The sequence below is a fragment of the Monodelphis domestica genome, chromosome 1 (genome assembly GCF_027887165.1).
Source record: "Monodelphis domestica isolate mMonDom1 chromosome 1, mMonDom1.pri, whole genome shotgun sequence".
NCBI classification, from domain to species: Eukaryota; Metazoa; Chordata; class Mammalia; order Didelphimorphia; family Didelphidae; genus Monodelphis; species Monodelphis domestica.
The window spans coordinates 318,095,142-318,118,194 of NC_077227.1; the positions used below are offsets into that span (position 1 = coordinate 318,095,142).

The 23,053-nt window shown below is 35.6% G+C and overlaps 1 protein-coding gene across 1 annotated transcript in view; it reads right to left on the minus strand.

Annotated features, from left to right (window-relative positions):
* Positions 1 to 23,053, minus strand: part of TDRD9 (tudor domain containing 9) — a 236,276-nt gene that overhangs the window by 124,877 nt on the left and 88,346 nt on the right. Inside the window, exons 3-5 of the mRNA XM_007473479.3 lie at positions 7,616 to 7,713; positions 6,224 to 6,445; positions 5,752 to 5,874 (exon numbers count right to left, since the gene is read on the minus strand). Coding sequence (XP_007473541.2) covers positions 5,752 to 5,874; positions 6,224 to 6,445; positions 7,616 to 7,713 — 443 coding nt within the window. The remainder of the gene's footprint in view (positions 1 to 5,751; positions 5,875 to 6,223; positions 6,446 to 7,615; positions 7,714 to 23,053) is intronic.

Here is a 23,053-nt window from a genome sequence, read left to right on the forward strand (position 1 = left end):
TTCCAAGCCAGGAAGGGATAAGGAGATTGGGATCCAAAGAACAGTCAAGATTTAGAACACAGAGGCTGCAAAGAGATTACATAAGTATGCATACAGGGCCCAAGTGCAGGAGAGGTTTGATCTAAGCCCTGGTTCGGAAGGGTTTCCTTGGATATGAGTGTGTGAGATGTGTAACAGATGCAGGGTGAGGGACCTAACTGGAAAAGAGGCAAAGCAGGAATTGTATATATATAAAAGATCCAGAGCAGAACAAAGCAGGAGGAAGCTTAATCAAATGATGCTAAAGTATCCCAAATCTGTTGAGGTTTGCAAGACTGAAAACCCCTGCCTAGTTCTCAAGATAGCATTGACTGGTGAACCAAAGATTTGAGTGACTAGTGTTCTTGGTTGCAAGACAACTCAGGGAAGACAAAGATTTCCCGAGTCTGAACTGGAGAGTTTAAGAGTGAGCAACCCAGGGTTTGATTCACAAGACATCCCAGGCAAGATACAGGTTGCCCAAGTCTTGCCTGTCTGGGGGTAAGTGAATCAGGGAAAAGTTAGCTTGCAAGACATCTGAGGATGGAAACCCTCAGGATTGAGCAGCTAATGACTGCTGGCAAGGGTTTTACAGGATTCTAGATATCTTGATTTGAAGGCAGATAAACACAGAAATTGTCTAAACAATTTCAACAAACAGTAAAAAGAAGAGACGAAATTTATCAGAACTAGAGGTATTAGAAAATAACCCATTGGCAATAAATTAGGAGATTAGGATTAGAGAATAATGATAAAATACTGTTTGTTGGCTAAAGTTTACCTTAGGGGAATAGATATTAATAGTAAAACAGCCTAGAGATGAGGAAAAGTATGCTCATACTGCCCTGTGGTTACTAGAAGGGGAAACTTTTGTTCTCAAATGAGAAAAGGAGAATATGAGAGATCTTAGGAGAATTATCATTCAGGGCATAAGAATAGCTATGCCCTGGAATGAGAACCTGAATAAGGTGTCTGAAGCCAAACAAGAGAAAGATGAGATGCCCACTGATTTTTTTGAATCAATTGAAAAATTTTGATGAGCAGATATTCTGGCCTAGATATAACTGAATTAACTTGTGATCAGATATTACAAGAAACTACAAAAGACAGAGGGTTAAGCAATTAGGCCATTAGGCGAGTTATTACAGCAAGCTCAACAGGTATTTGTTAGGAGGGGGGATGATAAAATGAGGGAGAAAATTAAGACAATGATCCAAGTTATTAAGCAGCAGATGTTTACAAGAACAACAGGAGAGAGTAGAGTAGGAAAGGTATTACCCTGTACCCCAAAGAAATAATAAGAAAAAATACTTGTGCAAAAATATTTATAGCTATGCTCTTTATGGTGGAAAAAATTGGAAAATGAGGGGTTTTCCCTCAATTGGGGAATGAATAAAGAAATTGTGGAATCTGATGGTGATGGAATACTATTGTGCTAAAAGGAATAATGAACTGGAGGACATCCATGTGAGCTGGAAAGACTTCCAGGAATTGATGCAGAGTGAAAGGAGCAGAACCAGGAGAACATTGTACTTGGAGATGACGGATACTGTGGAACAATTGAACCTAACAGACTTTTCTACTAGTAGCAAAGCAAAAATGATGAAAGTGTGCCAAGTGAAGAATAAGACCATACATAAATCTTGAATGTATTATGTTGAGTAGTAAAAAATTAAGATGAAATAAATTACAAGCAACAAAAGTGCATTTTGCTCTGTATCCTTTTAGGTGGGTCCAGTCAAAATTCTGTCTGGCTATATTTTCTTTTTCATGTGAAATTATTGTCAATACATATGTTGTTGTTATCCTATTAACCTTTGCATAGGTTTATCCATGTTTTTTGCATTCATGTTTATAATTTTTAAAGCTTCCAAATATGCAAAGGCCATTTCTCCTAATACACTTTGATTTGATTTTTCTTAAGTGTCATACAAGTGTGTAGATGATTTTTGTCGTTTCAGTTTATAGTTTGGCTTTGAGCCATGGAATGTACAGTTTTCAGAGGTTAAAATGCAGTATCCCTCACAGGGCAATGAAAAGTTTCCTGGTTAAGTATGAGTAGGCAATAGTGAGGAACTATAAGCAATGATCCTATACAATTCTGAGGGACTTATGAGAAAGAAGGCTATCCATATCCAGAGAAAGAACTGTGGGAGTAAAACTGCAGAAGAAAAACATATGATCGATCACGTGGTTCAATGTGGATATGTTTGGGGGTTTGGTATTAAAAGATCATTCTATTGCAACTATCAATACTATGTAAATGGGTTTGAAACAACATGTATAACCCAGTGGAATTCCTTGTCAGCTCCAGGAGGGGGGAGGAAAGAAGGTGGGAAAAATCATGAATCATGTGAACCATGGAAAAATATTCTAAAATAAATTAAAAAATTTAAAAAAAAAGGAAAAGTATGACCCCCCCCCAGAAGGAAAGGAGGGTCTTTTTTAGGGGCACTCACCGAGAGCCGTTAATAACATTGAAGATGGGGGATCTGGAAGTAGAGGTTACCTTCCTGATAGACACAGAATCACTAGATCCCCGCTTATATTGTGCTGCTCCAGGAGTTAGATTTAGTTAACAAAGAGAACCTGTTGTGGCTGGAGTGAAAGAGGAGTATTTCTCTGACTCAGCCAATGATTGTGGGATATGTGTAAAAAGAAACTAATGCTATAATTGCAAATGGTTATGGTTATGGTTATAAAGGCCTTAAGCCTCATTTCCTCCCTCCTGAAGATCTGGGGGGGAGGGTTAGAGATAACCTGGCACAGAATGGCAGGTGAGATTTGGGTCCCTGGGACTGCTGAAAAACTAAAGTAAAATTTATTTAACTATTTTATTGATTGTCTTTGTAATTCTGTGTTGCGTGTGCACACAAAGGGGGAAAAGAGGGGAAAAAGGTTCTATTTGATTTATTAGTTAACTATCTCTCCTTATGTTCTGGAATATGGGGAGGTTGAGAAAGACAAGAGAATGAGTTAAGAGATTTTAAAATGAACTTCTGTGGAAATTTTGAATTTATTAACTCTAAGCTTAACAAAGTGAAAAGGGATTATTCACTAGATTTTGCCCTCTATATGGAGAAAGAAAGAGGTAGGTATAAAGATCTGTTCAACACTTTTTCATCATTTCTCCTTTCCTAGACACAATGAAGGAAGATAGAAGAAACACAGAAAGACATATTTGATCTCTGAATTGGATTTCTCAAATGGTATTCATTTCAAAGAATATGTGTATTTGTGGTTTCAAAAAATAACATCCTCATTCTGAAGTGTGCTTCTTGAGCAGGGCAAAATGAATATGAAGTTTCAAAGTTTCAGGTTAATACAAATATAGGAGGGAATTATTCTGAACCAACTTAGTAGTGCTATAACATATAACTCGTATCAAAATTTAGTGTCATCTTTATAGAAGAAAGAGGTGAAGAAGCACTAAGATTCTATGTAATCTAGGAAAGTGCTGACAAGTAAAAATGCTAAGAGCATTGGGAAAGAAAAAGTTTCAAATCTGTAAATTTGAAATGGAACATGTATCAATAGCTTGGAATAGTGTTAAATGATCTATGAAATATGATTACGTATTATATGGATTGCTACCAAAATTTGTACTTCGATCAAGAATGATTTCGTTTGAATGCCATTTTTGTTCAATCAAAGCAAATTCCAATGGAAGGAATATAAGGTTTCAAGAATGTAGAATATGTGAGAAGAAGAAGGCAAAACAGAAAGTTCTATTCTGTCTTGAGCAGAGGTTTTGAATGGGAAAAGTGAATATTTTGAAACTGCAATTTAAGCAATTCTATCTTTTCAGTTAGGTCTATTTTAGAGTAAGAAGAGTCTGTGAGCACTAAAATAGAGAAAGAATAAAGAAAATACAGAATTTGTATTTACTGTAAGAGAAAAATAAAGAGAAAAACATTTTATTTGTAAACTTATAAGGCTTTAAGAAGCCATTAGAATAGGCAAAGTAAGAAAAAGGCTTGTTTGGGTTATGAAACTTCAGGATAATGGAATTAGACTATTGAGAAGATAAATTTCTCTGAGCTGCAATTAAGTGAGATTTGACGTTTAAGGTAAAGGCTTTGAGGATTTCAAATAATATTATTGTGAGTTTGGAATTCAAGTATGGCTGTCTGATGATCAATCCACCATTCAAAAGAACTAACTATGAGGTATTCAGAGGACAGACAAAAGTTCTTAATAAAAGTTAGAGAGACAATCTTAGCCTAAAGCTAGAATGGGATCCTTCTGATTTGGTAAGGCACATTGGATTCTGATAATTCCTTAGTGAAACAGTTATGGCATGAGCCACTGACAGCTCTGGCCTAAACATAAAAGTTAGACAGCATGTACTCTTAAGGCATAGACCTAAAGGAACCAGTGAGGACAATTATAGTCATTTCTCTGCCTTTTTCTTCTACTGACAAATTCCTATAATCAGCACAGAATGCAAATTGTAAAACAAAAGTTTCCATTTCCCAAACAACCAAGTAAATCAGTAGTTGAAGACTGGAATTTATCAAATGCTAGTTAAGTGAGATTTTTGTTCATCAATGATCTATATTTACTGTCAAGGTCCTATAGAAAACAGTTATAAAGAAGGGGACCCTTCAGTTTTAATTGACCATAATGTTTAATCAATGCCATTAATTGTGATTGTACCAATTTCCTTCGTTGTCTAATGTCAGGAACTTCATTGGAAACATGCAGATAATTATTACATACAAAAAAAAGATCATAAGGGAAAAGTGATAAAGCAGATTGACAAAATTATTTGTAAAACAGCCGAGGATATCTAGAGAGAGAAACTAAGACAAGTGAGAGCAACACATCTCTGAAATAAAGGGGAGGAGGGTTGAGTGAGATAGAATCAAGTGTTTTATTCTCAGAATGACATTCGGCTTGCACCCCATGTTCAAGAGGCAAGCACCTCCAATTTTTATCCTGACTAGGGAAAGGGGATGTGGAAGGGTAGTTTGTTACCTTTGCCTGATTGTTTATCTAGAGAATTCCAGAAGAAGTCTAAGAAAGTAGAGGCTTCTGATTCAAGGGCAATTGGCGGTTTAGCTACTTTTCTTGTGTTGTGTTGAAAAATGTAATTTTTCTTTCATACTTTTTGTTATTTTCACTGTACCCTGAACCTAGCCTATGTGATTAGTGTGCAAGTCTTGGACTCCAGACAAGGGGGCTTGACAGAGAAGGGAAGGGAAATCTCGCATTAGCATTTCTATGAAAAATCCATTTTCATCACAGGCATTTGCATTTGTCACTACTAGGGTATTAAATAAAACTGCCTGCTTCTTCACTAATGCTTTCTGACTTCAGTTCATTTTATAAGTGGGAAATTTTGGGGCTATTATATTTTATCCCACTCAATGATACTCAAAAAATGAAAGAGTAAATAAAATCTATAGCTGAATAGAAATGGCTGAAAAACAAAACAATGTAAAATTAGTAGTCCTTTCCATATTATGTCTAAAGAGCAAAGCTGGAACCTTGACCTATTGGTCAGAACACTCAAACCTCTTTCTCCATGTATAAATATATCTCAGAAACAAATTTTGAAATTTTGAAAAGTGCATTGTGGTCAAAAAACTTTATATGAAAATCAGTTACTTCATTTACATTCAACAAATACTTATATTGTACATTAATTATCAATTTTACAAAATGCTTTCAAGTACATTAATTTGATCTGTACAATAAATAAAAACAAATAATTTTTTTCAAACTTACTTCATCAATGAAGACATGGGTGAATTCTGCCAAACTTTTGGCCCCAACTATTTTCTGAAGCAGCACACCAGTGGTCATGTAAATTAACTTTGTGTCTTTAGTCGCTATTTTCTCAAGTCCAACCTAAAATAGGAGAAAGAAGGAAGCAGAAGTTTATATATTTTAATAGTGTCAATTACTTAAAAAAAAAGTCACTAAGTGCTATCCCTCCTACATGAACCACATCTTGTTTTTGGGGGGGAATTTATTGTTTGGGTTTTGTTTTGTTAAAGTCTATCAATACTTAACACTCATTTATTTGGAAATTAACACAAAAAATTGATTAAAATCTTTTAAAAAATCGTATATTTCTAATCCATAAATACCTGGTAAAATTCAAAGGTTTGCAAAAAATCATGTATACTATTACATGATATAGGCCAAGAAATTAAAGCAGAAACAAAAATTTGCTTGCTTTCTAGAATTAGCTCACCTGATATCCTACCAAACCACCCAAAGTCCAAGATCTCTCTTTACTAATCCATCTTGCGATGCTGCTGGCACCTATTTTCCGTGGCTGAGTAACCACAATGTTGCAGTATATAGAACGGTGAATATAATAATCCAAGACATACTGAGGAAGTTGGGTGCTTTTTCCACTACCAGTTGCACCATGAATGATTACAACTGAATTGCTTTCTATCAAGGAAATCACCTGGAATTAGAAAAGGGTGGGGGGTGTGGAATTAGTGCTCTCTTCAATGAACAAAAAGTAAACAGAAATGGAAACTATATTATTCATGTGATGATAATGTGCTCCTACAAAACATAAGGTCAGAAAGCTAGAAATAACCTTAAAGATGATCTATTAAAGGTACTCTTAAATCTTTTTGTCATGGCCTCCTTTCAGGAGTCTGTTAAAGCCTAACTAATCCCGTCTCAGAATATTTTCAAATGTGTTAAATAAAACACATGGGATTTCAAAGGAAACCAGTTATATATAAATACAGGCAACCAAATATTAAAAATAAATACCCAAAAAAATAAAAGCCCAAACCAAATAAAAACTGAGTTTAAGTTATCCAGTCTTGTATTATCCATACTACAACCTCTCCCCCTGGGTAAATCAATATTCTTAAATTTTTAAATATTTAAAGGAATAAGATTACCTAGAACTAAAAGCAATCTACCACTATAGTTTGATTGCCACTATTAATAAAATTACCTAACAAATGTTCTATATTAATTTTAAAAATATCATTACTAGGTAAACTTTTATAAGAAGACTAGATCAGAGAGATAATTATCAAAGAAGTTCCATTTTTATATTTAAAAATCTTTAGCCATGGAAAGGGTTTTGAGGAGATAGTGTCAGAGGAGAAAGGCCAAAGACAAATGGAATGTTAGGTCAGAAGTGAAGATTTATTAAAATTCAATGAACAAAATAAATTTACAGATGTCTTAAGGCTATAGATTGTCTTCTTTGACTTTACCTCTTTCCCCTACAATGGCAAATATGTCTCTGAAGAACATAATGGATGATCTAATAATAGATAATAATAATAATAATTTACTAATCTATGTTGAATAAAAAGATAATACCTTTATGTTATATGATGTTAGGAAAAAGCAAACTTGAGAAGCAGTATAAGTACTATATTAATTGCTGCACCTAGAATTAAGAAAAGCTAGGTTCAAATTCCACCTAAGATATTTATTTATTAGCTGGATGATCCCAGACAACTCAGTTAACCTCTCTGAGTCTCATTTACCTATAAAAGGAAGGAGATGGACTCCATGACTTCCAAGATCTTTCTCAGTTTTCTCTAGGATCCTATAGCTGCTCCAAAATTTAAAAGAGAAAGTTACATTTATGCTAACTTACCTCTTCCTTACACCGATTTATAGGCAAATCAGGATATTTGTAATTTGTTTCTAGGATAGATGGCACACTGCTTGATTTACATAAAGGCTGCTTTGGACCTGGGAACAGGGCGGAAAGAAAAAACAATGAAATTTTTAATTTGTTACATTTCAAATACATATATATATAAATGCTTCTCCCTCCCCATTCAAATTAATACTGTTTCAGGAAGAAGAAAATTTGGAACATCCATAATGCCATGGAATTTACAACTTAAATAATATGGCTTACTGGTTATATATTGTTTTAAAGGGAGCTTTACCTGTAGATCAACTACATTAGTCCTAGAAACAATGGTTTAGCAACATGGTGTAAACTAGAATGTATTTTACTCCCCAAAAATAGTTTCTTTGCATAAACTCAAACTGAAGGGTAATTATAAGATTCCCCCCCCCCCCTGCTTCTTGAGTCTGTCAGTCAAGAAGGATTTATTAAGGGCTAAGCTTGGGAATACAAAGTATTCCCTGCTCTCAAGAAATTCACCAATCAATGTAATGGGGATAACAATAAGCAAATGACTATGTCACCTACAACATAAAATGACAAAAATTGGGAAAAATCAAAAGGATGAGACATTACTTTTTTAAATCCTTACTGTCTGTCCTAGTATTAGTTACAAAACAGAAGAGTGGTAATGACTAGGCAACTGGGGTTGTGACTTTCCCAATGTCACATAGCTACAAAGAGTCAGAGGCCAGATTTGAACCTAGAACTGAGGGGATCTCTGGGTGCAGCTCTCTATCCACTGAGTCATTTATCTGCCCCAAGAAACACCTCTTTTAAAGGGGACTCAGAAAGGATTCTTGTGGAAGGCAGGGTTTTATTTTATTTTTTTTCAATTAAAGACAGTATTTATTGAATGTAGTATAATAAAAAAGACTCCAACTTTAAGAAAATAAAACATGGTTTGAAACCGTCTCTGTTGTTTATTTGCTATATGATCTGGGAGGGATCACTTGATCTTTCTGGACCTCAGATTCCTCATATGTCAAATAAGTGTGTTGGACTAATTGATCCCTAAAATTCCATCTAGGTAAAAATTTTAAAAGCATCCTTTGATGCTTTTACCTATAACAAGCAGTATGGCATTGAGAAATGAATACTGATTTTAGAGGCAGAAACCAGAATGTAAATTAGAATGTGAGTTCCTTGAAGGCCAATATTAATTTTGCTTCTTCAATTCCTAAGCTTGGCATGCTGAATAAGTGATTATTGGTTGAATGAACATACAATTTGGTACTTGTGAAATACTGGGTAACCTTTTTTGGACTTGTTTTCTCACTTCTAAATCTAACTCAAAAGACATTTGTTAAATTTTTCCTATAACAAAGCATTATAATGTGCTAGGGATACAAAGATAAAATGAAAAAAAAGCCTTCCCTGCAAGGAAGTTACATTCTCATAGACTCTTAGCAACCTATGTTCATTGGACTGAACATGACTGAAGAGAACCCTTTTAGACTTCCTATAACACAGCATTTAATTCCCAAAAGAAATTTTCTTAAAAGCCTAGAAAATTACTTATAACCTATACAAGTTGCTTTTCTTAGTTTTGTTATATATATATCACTATTTAGAAAGAATTCTAATTCTTTCACACTTAATCTCCACAACGTCCCCAAAGGCCAAATGATAATAGTCATCTATTTTGGACTGTTCAGTATCTTTCATAATCTGGTCCCAGCCTACTTTTCCCCCTTCGTTATATTCCTTCTATGGCGGTCTATCTGGTCTATTTATCCCCTAATATGAAGTATGAATTTCCATTTTTATTTTTTGGACACCTATACTACATACTTGAAATACCACCACCACAATTTTCCCTCACTTACCTAATACCTAACCACACTTCAAAACCCAATTCAAAATCTACCCATATTTCATGGTATAGCTCATGTTCCATCTGTTGAAGTGGAAAGAATTCAGAACTTCCTTCTGAGATTGCCCTCCATCTCCCCTGTATTTATCTTAAGTGGATTTCAGTCTTGGCTTTGAAGATGGTGATATCATAGAATCATATCTTCCATATCTGATTTATTCTTTCATGATGGTTGATTGAAAGGAATTAGCATAAAACTGTCCGAATTCCAAGATGCCAGTCAGCCAATATTTTCCAAACTAGTAGCGAGTTTGAGCGGACAGACAGCAAGAGATTTTAAAGAAAATAAAGCATACTAGGATAAAGTCACTATTAGGTTTTGAATTTGGGAAGTGTGTGTTGGGGGGGATTTCCCCCTAGATTTTAAAAGAATGACATAAGTCACTGGTTGGAACAAGGATATAAATTATATGTCAAAATAGGTGATTGTTTCTTCTCCCTCTCAGCAATGAGCAAACATTCTAAGAATACAACATGCCAAAACTCATTGCAAAAGTGTACTAGAAACCTTGGAGAAATTGTCTGCTTTACACTAGTCCCTCTCCCTCTCACATTCTTCACATTTCAGCTGAGAATATTTTTTTCCTATTTTTCTTTTGAATTAATTTAGTCAATTTGGAACATTATTCTTTGGTTACATGAATCACATTATTTCCCTCCCTCCCCTTCCCCACCATTCCTGCAGCCAAGGCACAATTTCATTGGGTATTACTTGTGTCCTTGATCAGAACTTATTTCCATATTATTGATGTTTGCATTAGGATGTTCATTTAGAGTCTACATATCCAACCATATCCCCTCCACCCATGCATTCAAGCAGTTGTTTTTCTTCAGTGTTTTTACTCCCACTGTATTTCCTCTGAATGTGGATAGTGTTTTTTAGATTCCTCCAAGTTGTTCAGGATCACTATACTGCCACTAATGGAGAAGTCCATTACATTCAATTGTACCACAAGTGTATCAGTCCCTGTGTACAATGTTCTCCTGGTTCTGCTCCTCTCACTCTGCATCAATTCCTGAAGGTCATTCCAGTCCCCATGGAATTCCTCCACTTTATTATTCCTTTGAGCACGATAATACTCCCATCACCAATATACACCACAATTTGTTCAGACATTCCCCAACTGAAGGGCATCCCCTCATTTTCCAATTTTTTGCTACCACAAAGACTGCAGCTATGAATGTTCTTGCACATGTCTTTTTCCTTATTATCTCTTTGGGGTACAAACCCAGCAGTGCTATGGCTGGATCAATGGGCAGACAGTCTTTTATCGCCCTTTGGGCATAGTTCCAAATTGCCCTCCAGAATGGTTGGATCAATTCACAACTCCACTAGCGATGCATTAATGTCCCAACTTTGCCACATCCCCTCCAGCATTCATTACTTTCCTTTGTTGTCATGTTAGACAATCTGCTAGGTGTGAGGTGATACCTCAGAGCTGTTTTGATTTGCATCTCTCTGATTATAAGAGATTTAGAACACTTTTTCTTTTTTTCATGTGCTTTTTAATAGTTTTTATTTCTTTAGCTGAAAAATGCCTATTCATGTCCCTTGCCCATTTATCAATTGGAGAATGGCTTGATTTTTTTGTACAATTGATTTAGCTCTTTGTAAATTTGAGTAATTAGACCTTTGTCAGAAGTTTTTGTTATGAAGATTGTTTCCTAATTTGTTGCTTCCCTTCTAATTTTGGTTGCAGTAGTTTTGTTTGTACAAAAAACCTTTTTAATTTGATGTAATCAAAATTACTGATTTTATATTTTGTGATTTTTTTTCCAGCTCTTGCTTGGTTTTAAAGTCTTTCCTTTCCCAAAGGTCTGACATGTATACTATTCTGTGTTCACATAATTTACTTATAGTTTTCTTTTTTATGTTCAAGTCATTCACCCATTCTGAGTTTATCTTGGTGTAGAGTGTGAGGTGTTGATCCAAACCTAATCTCTCCCATACTGTCTTCTAATTTTCCCAGCAATTTTTATCAAATAGTGGGTTTTGGTCCCAAAATATGGGATCTTTGGGCTTGTCATAGACTGTTTGGCTGAGGTCACTTTCTCCTAGTCTGTTCCACTGATTGAAGGCAGGGTTTTAGTTGGGAATTTTTGATCATGTAATGCAGGTAGTAAAGATGAGGAAGAAGTACATTTAAAGATATGGGACACAGCATCTGAATGTCTTCTTCAAGAAATAGCAATGTGACTATATCACAGAATACCTGGAAGGGAAAAAACCTTTAAAAGCAAAATAGAGAATTTTATATTTAATCATGGTAGAAACAGGGTAGCTACTGTGTGTATGTGTATGTGTGCGTGTGCATTTGCTGCTTTTGTCCATTTTAAATTTATTATTAATTTTTAATATTCTTTTTTTTAATCTTTAATTCATCAAAAAAAGGGGGAAAGGACCTTATTGTACAAAAATATAGCAACTCTTTTTTACTTCCGCTTCGGAGCACATGCGGCTCTCCACCTAGCAGGCAAGATGTGAGGGGTCGTGAATAGGCTCTCTGGACCTAGACATGTGCTTTCTTATTCTGTATTTTCTTTAATCCTTAATCCTCAATAAACCTCTAAAAATATAATACTCCTTGCAGAGAGAAACTAATTTCTATCTTGCCTCAGCTTCCTCAAATTTTAATCTTTACTTCAGGCTCCATTACTCTGACTATCCCTCCCATAATTCTCATCATTTTCTCTTGTCCTCATCCCGTTTCTCCTTCAAGTGGCTATAATTATGAAACTAATTTTTAATAATTATTTTCCATGTTTACAGAAAAATCTGAATATTATTAAAATTCAATTAATTACATTTAACATTTACGAATCACTATTCATAAAGCATTATTCTAAACTATTAGAATATATACAAAATTTAGACGAAACAAGGCCTTTATGGTCCTCATGAATGGGAGTTAAGCCAATTTATTAAAAAAATTTGTTCTAAAAATTTTACTAAAACAAAATTCAGTTTACCCAAATAATACAGGCTAAGATTCTAAGAGCTTCTCCAAAACTTCATTTCTATTCCTTTTATTTCTTTTTTTAGAAGTAAATGGACCACTTTCATTAGCAGAAGGAGCACTGAATAAGAAAATGTCATATCAATTCAAATTTTGTAGGTTAAGTAACCTGACCATAACACAATAAATAAATGTTTATAGTTCTAGTATCTTAGGATTTGTGATCTCTACATCTATGCTTCAATTTATAAATTGTAGCTAAATTCCTAGGGAAGCCTCCAAATAGGGATTTCATTCACAATATAGCCAAAATTCAATTATTTAAAAGTTGCAATATAAGCAAAACTTAAAACTTTTGTTTTTCTTAATATAAGCTTTTTGTGGTGGTTCTGAAGGTTCTCAAGGCTCTTCTGAATACTTTCAAAGCATTTCAGGCTTGATGAAGTTAATTTTTTATCTAATTCTACTTCAAAATTTACGGCTTTCTTGCTCCTTTATATACATATTCAATTATCAATATTCATGTTTATCTGTCAAGATAAGACACACTACTTTTTTTTTAACTTTCCAGTTTCAGAATACTACATATTGATTACAAGGCAGACGACTGATAAGGGTTAGGCAATGGGGGTTAATTGACTTGCCCAGGGTCTAAAAAAGTTAGAAAAGATCTAAGGCCTATGAAGATTAAATTTAACTCTTCCCTGATTATAACAATGAAAATACTTAGCTCTTCCCTGACTGTGAAGATTTAAATTGTAACTCAGATCTATTTTTAGATTTTAATCCCCATAAGTGTAAATACCCTACTTAAAAGTTAAGTATGGAGATCTGCCCATTTAGATCTAATCACCAAAAGTGAAAATATCTCACTTAATCATGAAGAAGGAGGTCTGTGACCCATGTGTGCAATAGTGGGTGACGAATCAGAATCGACTAACTGCCTTCTGGGCAGTCCTAGAGCAGAGAATCAACTATGATTGGTAGACATGGAATTAGGGGAAGTTACACAAGAGAAAAGCCTTTAAAACAGAGAGTGCTACACAGATTTGGGGGGGTTCTTGGAGCAGAGTTCAACTTGGACTTCCACTTCTGCTAGATGTGAATTCTTCATGCTTTTGAGTTGAGGCTGGTGAAGAGGGGCAGAAGAATCTGCTGACTGGATTGACACTTGGTGAGTGAAAGGCTGACTCTTAACTGCTAGATTTTCTGAACAGATTCCCCCAGTCCTTGACTTTGATGAAGCTGGCTGAAACTAATTCTCCCTGTCAGAAGGGGCCGGGAGTAAATTACTTAGTCCTCAGCTTAGATATCTTGCCTTATCCTCTCTCTGATTTCTTTTTTTTTTTTTAATTTTTTTTAAAACCCTTACCTTCCGTCTTGGAGTCAATACTGTCTATTGGCTCCAAGGCAGGAGAATGGTATGGGCTAGGCAATGGGGGGTCAAGTGACTTGCCCAGGGTCACACAGCTGGGAAGTGTCTGAGGTCAGATTTGAACCTAGGACCTCTCTAGGTCTGGCTCTCAATCCACTGAGCCACCAAGCTGCCCCCCTCTCTCTTTTTTCTTATTTCACTCTTTCTATATTTTGTAAATAAATTGTAAATAAAATCTCTTGGAATTAATTAAATTCCTGGTGAACAAACTCTTAAATAATCAAGTCCAACCCTTTAAAAATTAACCTCATTTCCCCCTTACAGGCCAGAGGCCTGGCTCTCAAACCACTGAGCCACTGTGAAGATGGGTTTAACTCTCCCCTCAAACACTTTTAGATTTAATCACCAGAAGCATATACACCCTGACATTTCCTTAAGTGAGAAAAGGTCCACAACACAGCTAGAGTGGGTGATGACTCAGAAACGACAGACCAGGGCAGTCCTAAGAAAATTATAAAACTCTGATTAGTCCATGTAAAGTGGAAGGAAGCAAAGAAGGATCTTTAAAAGTAGTTGCAACTTCCTGTGACCAGGTCTTTTTCCTTTGAACGTGGTCTTGGAGAAGGCTCCAGCTTGGGACCTCAGACTGCTTCTGGTAAGACTGTTCTTGGATCTTCTCTTTGTACTACCACATGGGTGAGTGAAAAGGCTGACTCCTTTCTGGGCTCCTGAAAGGACTAGCTTCTGGAGAGGCCCCTATCTTGGAGGAGACCTCCTGGCTGGAACCCTCCTTTTATTCACCACTATCCCCTCCAACCCATGATCCTCTGGTGGAGAGTTAACGAGCCCTGCCTGGTTTGAACCAGGCTGGAATAATTATCTATCATGACAAGAGAGATACCTTCTCTCTCATTTCTCTACTTTCACTCTTTCCTTCTATTTTATAAATAAAGTTGTTAAAAAGTCATTTGACTTGAGATACATTAGTTTCAGCAACCACATTCTCATATATTTAGTTCAACCTTAATTTTAAACCTTACACCATTTAGCTGCTCCCCAGACACATTTCTTTTTTAAAAATCTACTTTAGTTATTGAGTTCTATAATCGCCCACATAACTTCTAGACAACTATCATTTTTCCTCCTCACTGGAATTTACTTTCCTTTGTGTGATGAGAATTTCATTCTTAAAAAGTTTCCCATCCCTTTGCAACTCATATCCATTTCTACATTCTACGATGCATAGGATTCTACCAATCTTTTCTCTGAATCCTTTAAAATCAATCTGTTTTTCCAAAATTAAGGATGCATATCAGACTGTGCCCAGTTATCTTTTACTTCCTTTAACACAAACTCCAATGGACTCACTTTTCCCCTAGAACATCCCCAATATTTTTCCCCCAGCAACAAGTTCCTTCCTGTTAGTGAGAAGTGCTTTTTCTTCTTCTAGTGATATTCACCTAGGTGCTATCTCTCCCCTGTGGTTTCCCTAGATTTCCTCATATCCTAAAACCAACCCCTGTCTCACTTTACCTATACTTATTCAATAAAGTGCACAAATCCAGAGTCATATTTCAGTCATGGAGTTCAAACCTTACCCTCCCTCTATTGCTGCCCCCTCCTCTCCAGGGCCCCAATCTCAGTGGGACTTGGGAGACCAATTTTTCCTCCTCATATTACAGACTGTTTTGGTGATCTCAACTATTATTATTCTTTCTTCTCTATGGTATCCATGTTTTAAGCCATTGTCCAGAAATCCAAGTTTCCTTCTAGGTTACCATTCCATAGGCGTCCAAAATTAGTTTTGCTCTTCTGCCTCCCTTTCCCTCTAGAAGCATAAGTGAAAAGAACAAACCCTGTTGTCTTCCTTTTCTTACCCTAGTTTTAGCAGTAATCTGAGCAACACATTGTAGGGGCTCCTTCTAGCAACACAGATCTATATAAGGTATCATCCCCTTCAATAAATCACTCAGTCAGGGGGTGGGGGGCCAGGGCATGGCACTTGGTCTCTAAAAGGTTTAACATCACTGGCCCAGCTAATTAAATATAGTCACAAACCGCTACAACTCATACATCCCTCTGACCTGACTGGATGATCTCTCACCTGACAGTTTCTGTGGGTCTGCTCTATTATTCCTAAGTGGAACTGTTTCCACTTCAAAACATTTGGTAGTAATAGAATTTCTAAAGTCATGTTCAAAATTTCTAAAACAGTATGTAAGTGATAAAGAATTAAACCAATACCCAACAGTTCCTATGAAGTCAATAGCAAAAGTATCACTATTTAATATCTAGTCTAGCTAATTATTGTGAAAAAATAATTGAATTATGTACATCTATAGTTAGAGATCATTTTTAGATTCCTACTTAGGGACACATTTTTATATAATGAAAGCACATTCCATGAGGCAGAAATGTACTGTGTAAGAATTACTTCAACAAAACACAATGTGAAGTTTCCAGGTCACTGAATGAAACAGCTCTAGCACACAGCAAATCTTGTTATCAAACATACCATTTTTTCTTTTTGGCCAGAGGGAAGGTGGCAGACATAACAAGCAGAAAATGTCTACATTCTATATCTCTGTCATCTTAATATCATCTGGATACAGGGCAGGTAAATATTAATCCAGAAAAAGGCAAAAAAAAAACCAAACCCAAATATAATCATAATAATCAAACATATAATGTAGTGTAAAATTGTTTTTTAAATTATTATTTCCCCTTAAAAAGAAATTCCCCTGGGCCAGAACAAAGTTGAAACATTGAAAGATTCTTGTTAATTAACACCATTGTCTAATATTTTTCCCCAAAAAAATATTGACAAAAAATTCTTCCCTCAAAAATATTGTTACAAATTATACAATGAGGGGGCATTTGTGTAGCTCAGTGGATTGAGAGCCAGGCCCAGAGACGGGAGGTCGTAGGTTCAAATCTGGCCAAGACAGCTGTTTGTCCCTGGGTAAGTCACTTAAGCACCCCCCATTGCCTAGCTCTTACAACTTTTCTGCCTTGGAATCAATATACAGTATTGATTCCAAGAGATAGAAGGTAAGGTAAAAATAAAAAAGGTTAAAAACAAAAAGAAACGATACAATAAATAAAATTACAAATATAAGAGATATGCCTACAACAGCCTAGTCAAAGTAATAAATAAACCTTTACTCTAGTACTGAAGAATCTGTTTAAATATATTCTGAACATCACTCCTGATGCATCATTTGAGACTGATTAGATCTCCTTGATGGAGTAATAAAGAGAACCTTGCTCTTAATGTTTATTAGCCAAAAGCATGATGAAACCATGGCAAATGGGGATAGCTGAGCCATGGCTCCTATAGACTTGAGGCACAACTGTAGGCTTTACTTTAAGTTTAATAATGATATTATATTTTAACAATTACATGTAGTTTTCTGAAGCTATATGATCCAAATTGTCTCCCTCCCTCATTTCTCTTCCCCTTCTCAGAGATAGTAAGCAATTCGATCTGGACCATACATGTATTATCATGCAAAATATATTTCCATGTTCTTCATTTTTGTAAGAAAATAATTACATAAAATCCAACCCCAAAATAAAAACCCAAATAAACTTAAGTAAAAAATAGTATGCTCTGATCTGCATTCCTATTCCAACAGTTCTTTTTCTGGAAGAGTATAGCATTCTTTGTCATAAATCCTTTCGAATAGTCCTGGATGGTTGGTTATATGACTAAGTTAAGTTCATTATTCTACAATACTGTTGGTACTGCGTACAATGTTCTCCTGGCTCTGCTTATTTCATTCTGCATTAGTTAATGTAGGCCTTTCCAGCTCTTTCTAAAAATCACCTTGTTCATCATTTCTTACAGCACAGTAGTATTCCTCCACCATTATATACCACAATCTGTTCAGCCATTCCCCAATTGATGGACATCCCCTCTATTTCCAATCTTTGGTACCTCAGAAAGGGTTGTTTATAAATATTTTTGCATAAGTAAATCCTTTCCCCTTTTTTTCATCTCTTTGGGATATAGACCTAATGGTATTACTGGATCAAAGCATATGTACTTTTTTATAGTCCTTTGGGCATAGTTCTAAATTGCTCTCCAGAATAGTTGGACTAATTCACAATTCCACCAACAATCCATTACTGCCTGATTTTACCTTATCTCCACCAACATTTATCATTTTCCTTGATTTTTTTATCATTTTCCTTTATTTATATTATATATATATATAAATATATGAATATATTTATATATATATATAATATATATTATATTTATTGTCATATTAACCAATCTGATAGGTGTTTTTTCCTTTGACTATAAATAGCCTTGGTTTCTTTATCTGAAAACTTCTTGTTCATATCTTTTGATCATTGGGGAATGGCTTGAATTCTTATGAATTTGACTTACTTTTCTATATATTTGAGAAATTAGATCTTTGTCAGAAAAAAACTGTTACAAATCCCCCCCTCCCCCCCGCCCCAGTTTGTCGCTTCCCTTCTACACCCAGTTACACTGGTTTAGTTTGTGCAAAATCCTTTTAATTTAATATAGTCAAAACCATTTATTTTATAGCTTATATTTCATTTGGTCATAAATTCGTGCCCTCTTCATAGATTGCCAGGTAGACTATACTATGTTCCCCTAATTTACTTACGGTATCACCCCTTATGTCTAAATCATATATCCATTTTGACCATATGTTGGTATAGGATGTGAGATACTGGCCTATACCTAGTTTCCTCCATATTTCCAGTTTGCCTAGCAATTTTTGTCAACTAGCAAGTTTTTATTCCAAAAGCTGAGATCTTTTAAGTTTATCAATCTCTAGATTGGCTAAGGCTTTTACCCCTAATCTATTCTACTGATACACTAATCTATTTCTCAGCTAGTACCAGACTGTTTTAATGACTACTGATTTATAGTACAGTTTAAGATCTGGCATCAATCACTAGGCCACAGTCCACTTTTTGTTTTAAATTAATTCCCTTGATAGTCTTGATCTTTTATTTTTCCAGATGAACTGTAATTTTTTCTAGTCCTATAAAATAATTGAATTGAATAAGTAAATTAATTTAGGTAGAATTATCGTTTTTAAGCCCCTGGGCATCACTTTAAAAAAAAAGATACCAGTTTGTCAAGAATTAAGCATAGAAATTTGGAACTATGCCAAAGGGCTTTAAAATACTGCCTGCCCCTGCTAGGTCTGTACCCCAAAGAGATAATGGACAAAAGGACTTGTACAAAAATATTCATAGCTGCGCTCTTTGTGGTGGCCAAAAACTGGAAAACGAGGGGATGCCCATCAATTGGGGAATGGCTGAGCAAATTGTGGTATATGTTGGTGATGGAATACTATTGTGCAAAAAGGAATAATAAAGTGGAGGAATTCCATGGAGACTGGAACAACCTCCAGGAAGTGATGCAGAGCGAGAGGAGCAGAACCAGGAGAACATTGTACAAAGAGACTGATACACTGTGGTACAATCGAACGTAATGGACTTCTCCATTAGTGGTGGTGTAATGTCCCTGAACAATCTGCAGGGATCCAGCAGAAAAAACACCATTCATAAGCAGAGGATAAACTGTGGGAGTAGAAACACCGAGAAAAAGCAACTGCCTGACTACAGCGGTTGAGGGGACATGACAGAGGAGAGACTCTTAAGGAAACCCTAATGCAAATATTAACAACATAGCAATGGGTTTGAAGCAAGAACACATGTAATCCCAGTGGAATCACGCGTCGGCTACGGGGGGGTGGGGGGGAAGAAAAGAAAATGATCTTTGTCTTTAATGAATAATACTTGGAAATGATCAAATAAAATGTTATAAAATTTAAAAAAATACTGCCTGCCCTTTGATCCTGACATACCACTGCTGGGTTTATACCCCAAAGAGATAATGAGGAAAAAGAATCGTACAAAAATATTCATAGCCATGCTCTTTGTGGTGGCAAAAAATTTGAAAATGAGGGGATGCCCTTCAATTGGGGAATGGTTGAACAAATTGTGGCATCTGTTGGTGATGGAATACTATTGTAAAATTGAGATTTGAACTCTGAACTCTATTCCCCAGAAGTCCTTGCTAGCTCCCAGAATGCCCTCTAATCTCACTGAATTCTCACCTGGGATGAGAGCAAAATTTAATTTAAAGGGTCTTCCCCGTAGGTGGGCTCTCTTGACTTCCTGTCTCCGCTGGCAAACAGACGTGCCTCATGATGTGAGTGAAATTTTGGGTGGGCCTTATGGCCCACCTGGCATGTGCCTTTTCTTACTTGTATATTCTTAAATTCTCAACATTTAATAAACTTCATAAAATATAATACTCCTTGCAGAGAGAAACTAATTTCTACCTGCCTCAGTCTCCCCTAAATTTTAATCTTTACACTATTGTGCTAAAAGGAATAATGAACTGGAGGAATTCCATGTGAACTGAAACGACCTCCAGAAACTGATGCAGGGTTAAAGGAGCAGAACCAGGAGAACGTTATACACAGAGGCACAATCGAATGTAATGGACTTACCTACTAGCAGCAATGCAATGATCCAAGACATTTCTGAGGGACTTATGAGAAGGGATGCTATCTACATCCAAAGAAAGAACTGAGGGAGTACAAACAGAAGAAAAACAACTGCTTGATCACAAGGTTCAATGGTGATACAATTGAGGATGTAAACTCTAAACAATCACCCTAGTGCAAATATCAATAATATGGAAATAGGTCTTGATCAATGACACATGTAAAACCCAGTGGAATTGTGAGTTGGCTACAGGAGGGGTGTGGGAAGAGGGAAGAGAAAGAACATTAATCATGTAACAATGGAAAAGTTTTCTTAATTAATCAATTAAATAAAAATTTAAAATTAAAAAAAAAAAAGAATTGAGCATAGACAGAGACCAGAAAGTAGAGAGAATACTCAATAGTGCAGAGTACTAACTAGGCAACCAGAGCTGAGATAAAGGTTATATACATGGGGGACCAACTTGGGTCCCAAGGGAAGAAGTGTTTTTATTTTTAATTCATGAGACTTTTATTAAGGAGAAAATTCAAGAAGCATGAAAAGCATTCCATTCCCCTATCCCCATGACACAAACCTAGGTATTGGCTAGGGTTATGAGAGAAGAAATGATGAGGCAGTGACCAAAAGGCAGCAATGGCACCATATGCTAGTGACAATGCCATGGAGAGAAGCTGGGGCTGGTTGTGGATCCTACTCTGCCTGCCAGGGGAGGTCAGTGATTCCTGTCAGTGACCCAAAAGTGGAGCCTCAATTACATTGACATTGTCATTTATGACAACATGAAGGAAAGGGTGAGGTGAATGCAATTACTGTAACCCTCCTTCTTGTTTGTGCCTTGATTTATTAAAGCTTACACTGCATGTACATCCTTTAAGAAGCTTGTATACTGAAAGCACATCTTTTATATTAAATAGACAAGCAAAGCAGTTTCTATCTTCTTTTTTCTTAAGAAAAAAATCCAATCACAAGACGTACATACATAGATCTAAAGTCATAATCTTAAATTAGGACAAAATTTAAAGTTTTTTTTTTAAGAAAAGTTAATAAATACACAGAAAAACCTTCTTTGCCTAGCTTATAGTCTCCTTATTGTAAGAACTTACTCCCTGTAAGAAATCTTAAAATCTCTTTGCCTTTTTTTCCTTTAAATTTATCCTCAATTACATGCAAAAACAGTTTCCAACATTTTAACAGAATTTTGAGTCTCCAATTCTCTCCTTTCTGACGTGCCCTCCAAGATAGAAGGAAATTTGAACACAAAAAATTTTAAATGAAAAAAGGTTGCTTGGATCTGGATTTAAACTCCATCAATTTTTTTCCCTAGAACCAGATGGCATGTTTTTATCATGAGTCCTTTGGGATAGTTTTAGATCACTGTATTGCTGAGTATAGCTAAGTAATTCACAGTCATTCATTATATCGTATTGCTGTCACTGTGTATAATTTTCTCCTGGTTCTGCTTACTTCACTTTGCTTCAATTTGTGTAAGTCTTTCCAGGTTTTTCTGAGCTTCACTTGCTTTCCATTTCTTACAGCACAACAGTATTCCATTACAATCATATACTATATTATCTTAGCCATTCCCCAACTAATAGGTATCCCCTCACTTTCCAATTCCTTGCCCCCTATAAAATATTTTGGGATATAAACCTAGTAATTGTATATGTACTGCTTTATAGCCCTTTGGGCACAAGTCCAAATTGTTCTCCAGAATGGTTGAACCAGTTCACAACAAATTCACCAGTGCATCAGTGTCTCAATTTTACTACATTCCTTTCAAGTTTTGTCATTTTCCTTTTTCTGCCACAATAGCCAATCTGATAGGTATAGGATGGTAAATCAGAGTTGCTCACATACTCTACCTCCCCGATTGTCTCGTTCATTAAGAAAAGCAAGAAAAACAAAATTCATTACAAATACAATGGTCAAGCAAAACAAATTTCTCCCATTGGCCATATTAAAAAAAAAAAAACCTAAAGACACAGGAAGAAAAAAAAACGATCAAAATGTAGGACTAAGGAAAACAAAGTCCCACATTAAGTAGATTAAAAAAAAAATCTCTAACTCTAAGATCACCACCTCTCTAGGTGGACAGCATGTTTCATCCTGAGTGCTCTAGGATTATAATTAGAATTCCTAAATCTTTCAAGGTTGTTTATCTTTACAATATTGTTATTCTGTAAACTACTGTCAGGTCTCTACTCACTTCTTTCTGTGTTAGTTAGCCTTGAAGAAAACCCCTACCTGCATGATGTGAACATCCAGAATATTATATAATTTTAGATTCTGAACATATATCTTTTCTTTTGAATTTAAAATTTTTATTTAATTAATTTAAATATTTTTCCATGGTTACATGAATCATGTTCTTTCCCTCCCCCCCCCTTCCCCACCACCCACCCATAGCCAATGTGCAATTCCACTCGGTTTTACTTGTGTCATTGAACATATATCTTTAATGGCGGTTTAACTGTCACTATCCTTACATTATCAACTCATCAGGGATGCCTGATAGATTCATGGCATTTGGAGATGACAGGCTACAATAGATCTGACCCACAACTTTCAACACAGTCTTTTTGAAAGAAAATATATATACCTGGAAAGAACTGGACAGGGACAGAGAACAGAGAAATATTTGTGCTATGGGTTAACCTGGTTCAGTTCTCTTATACTTT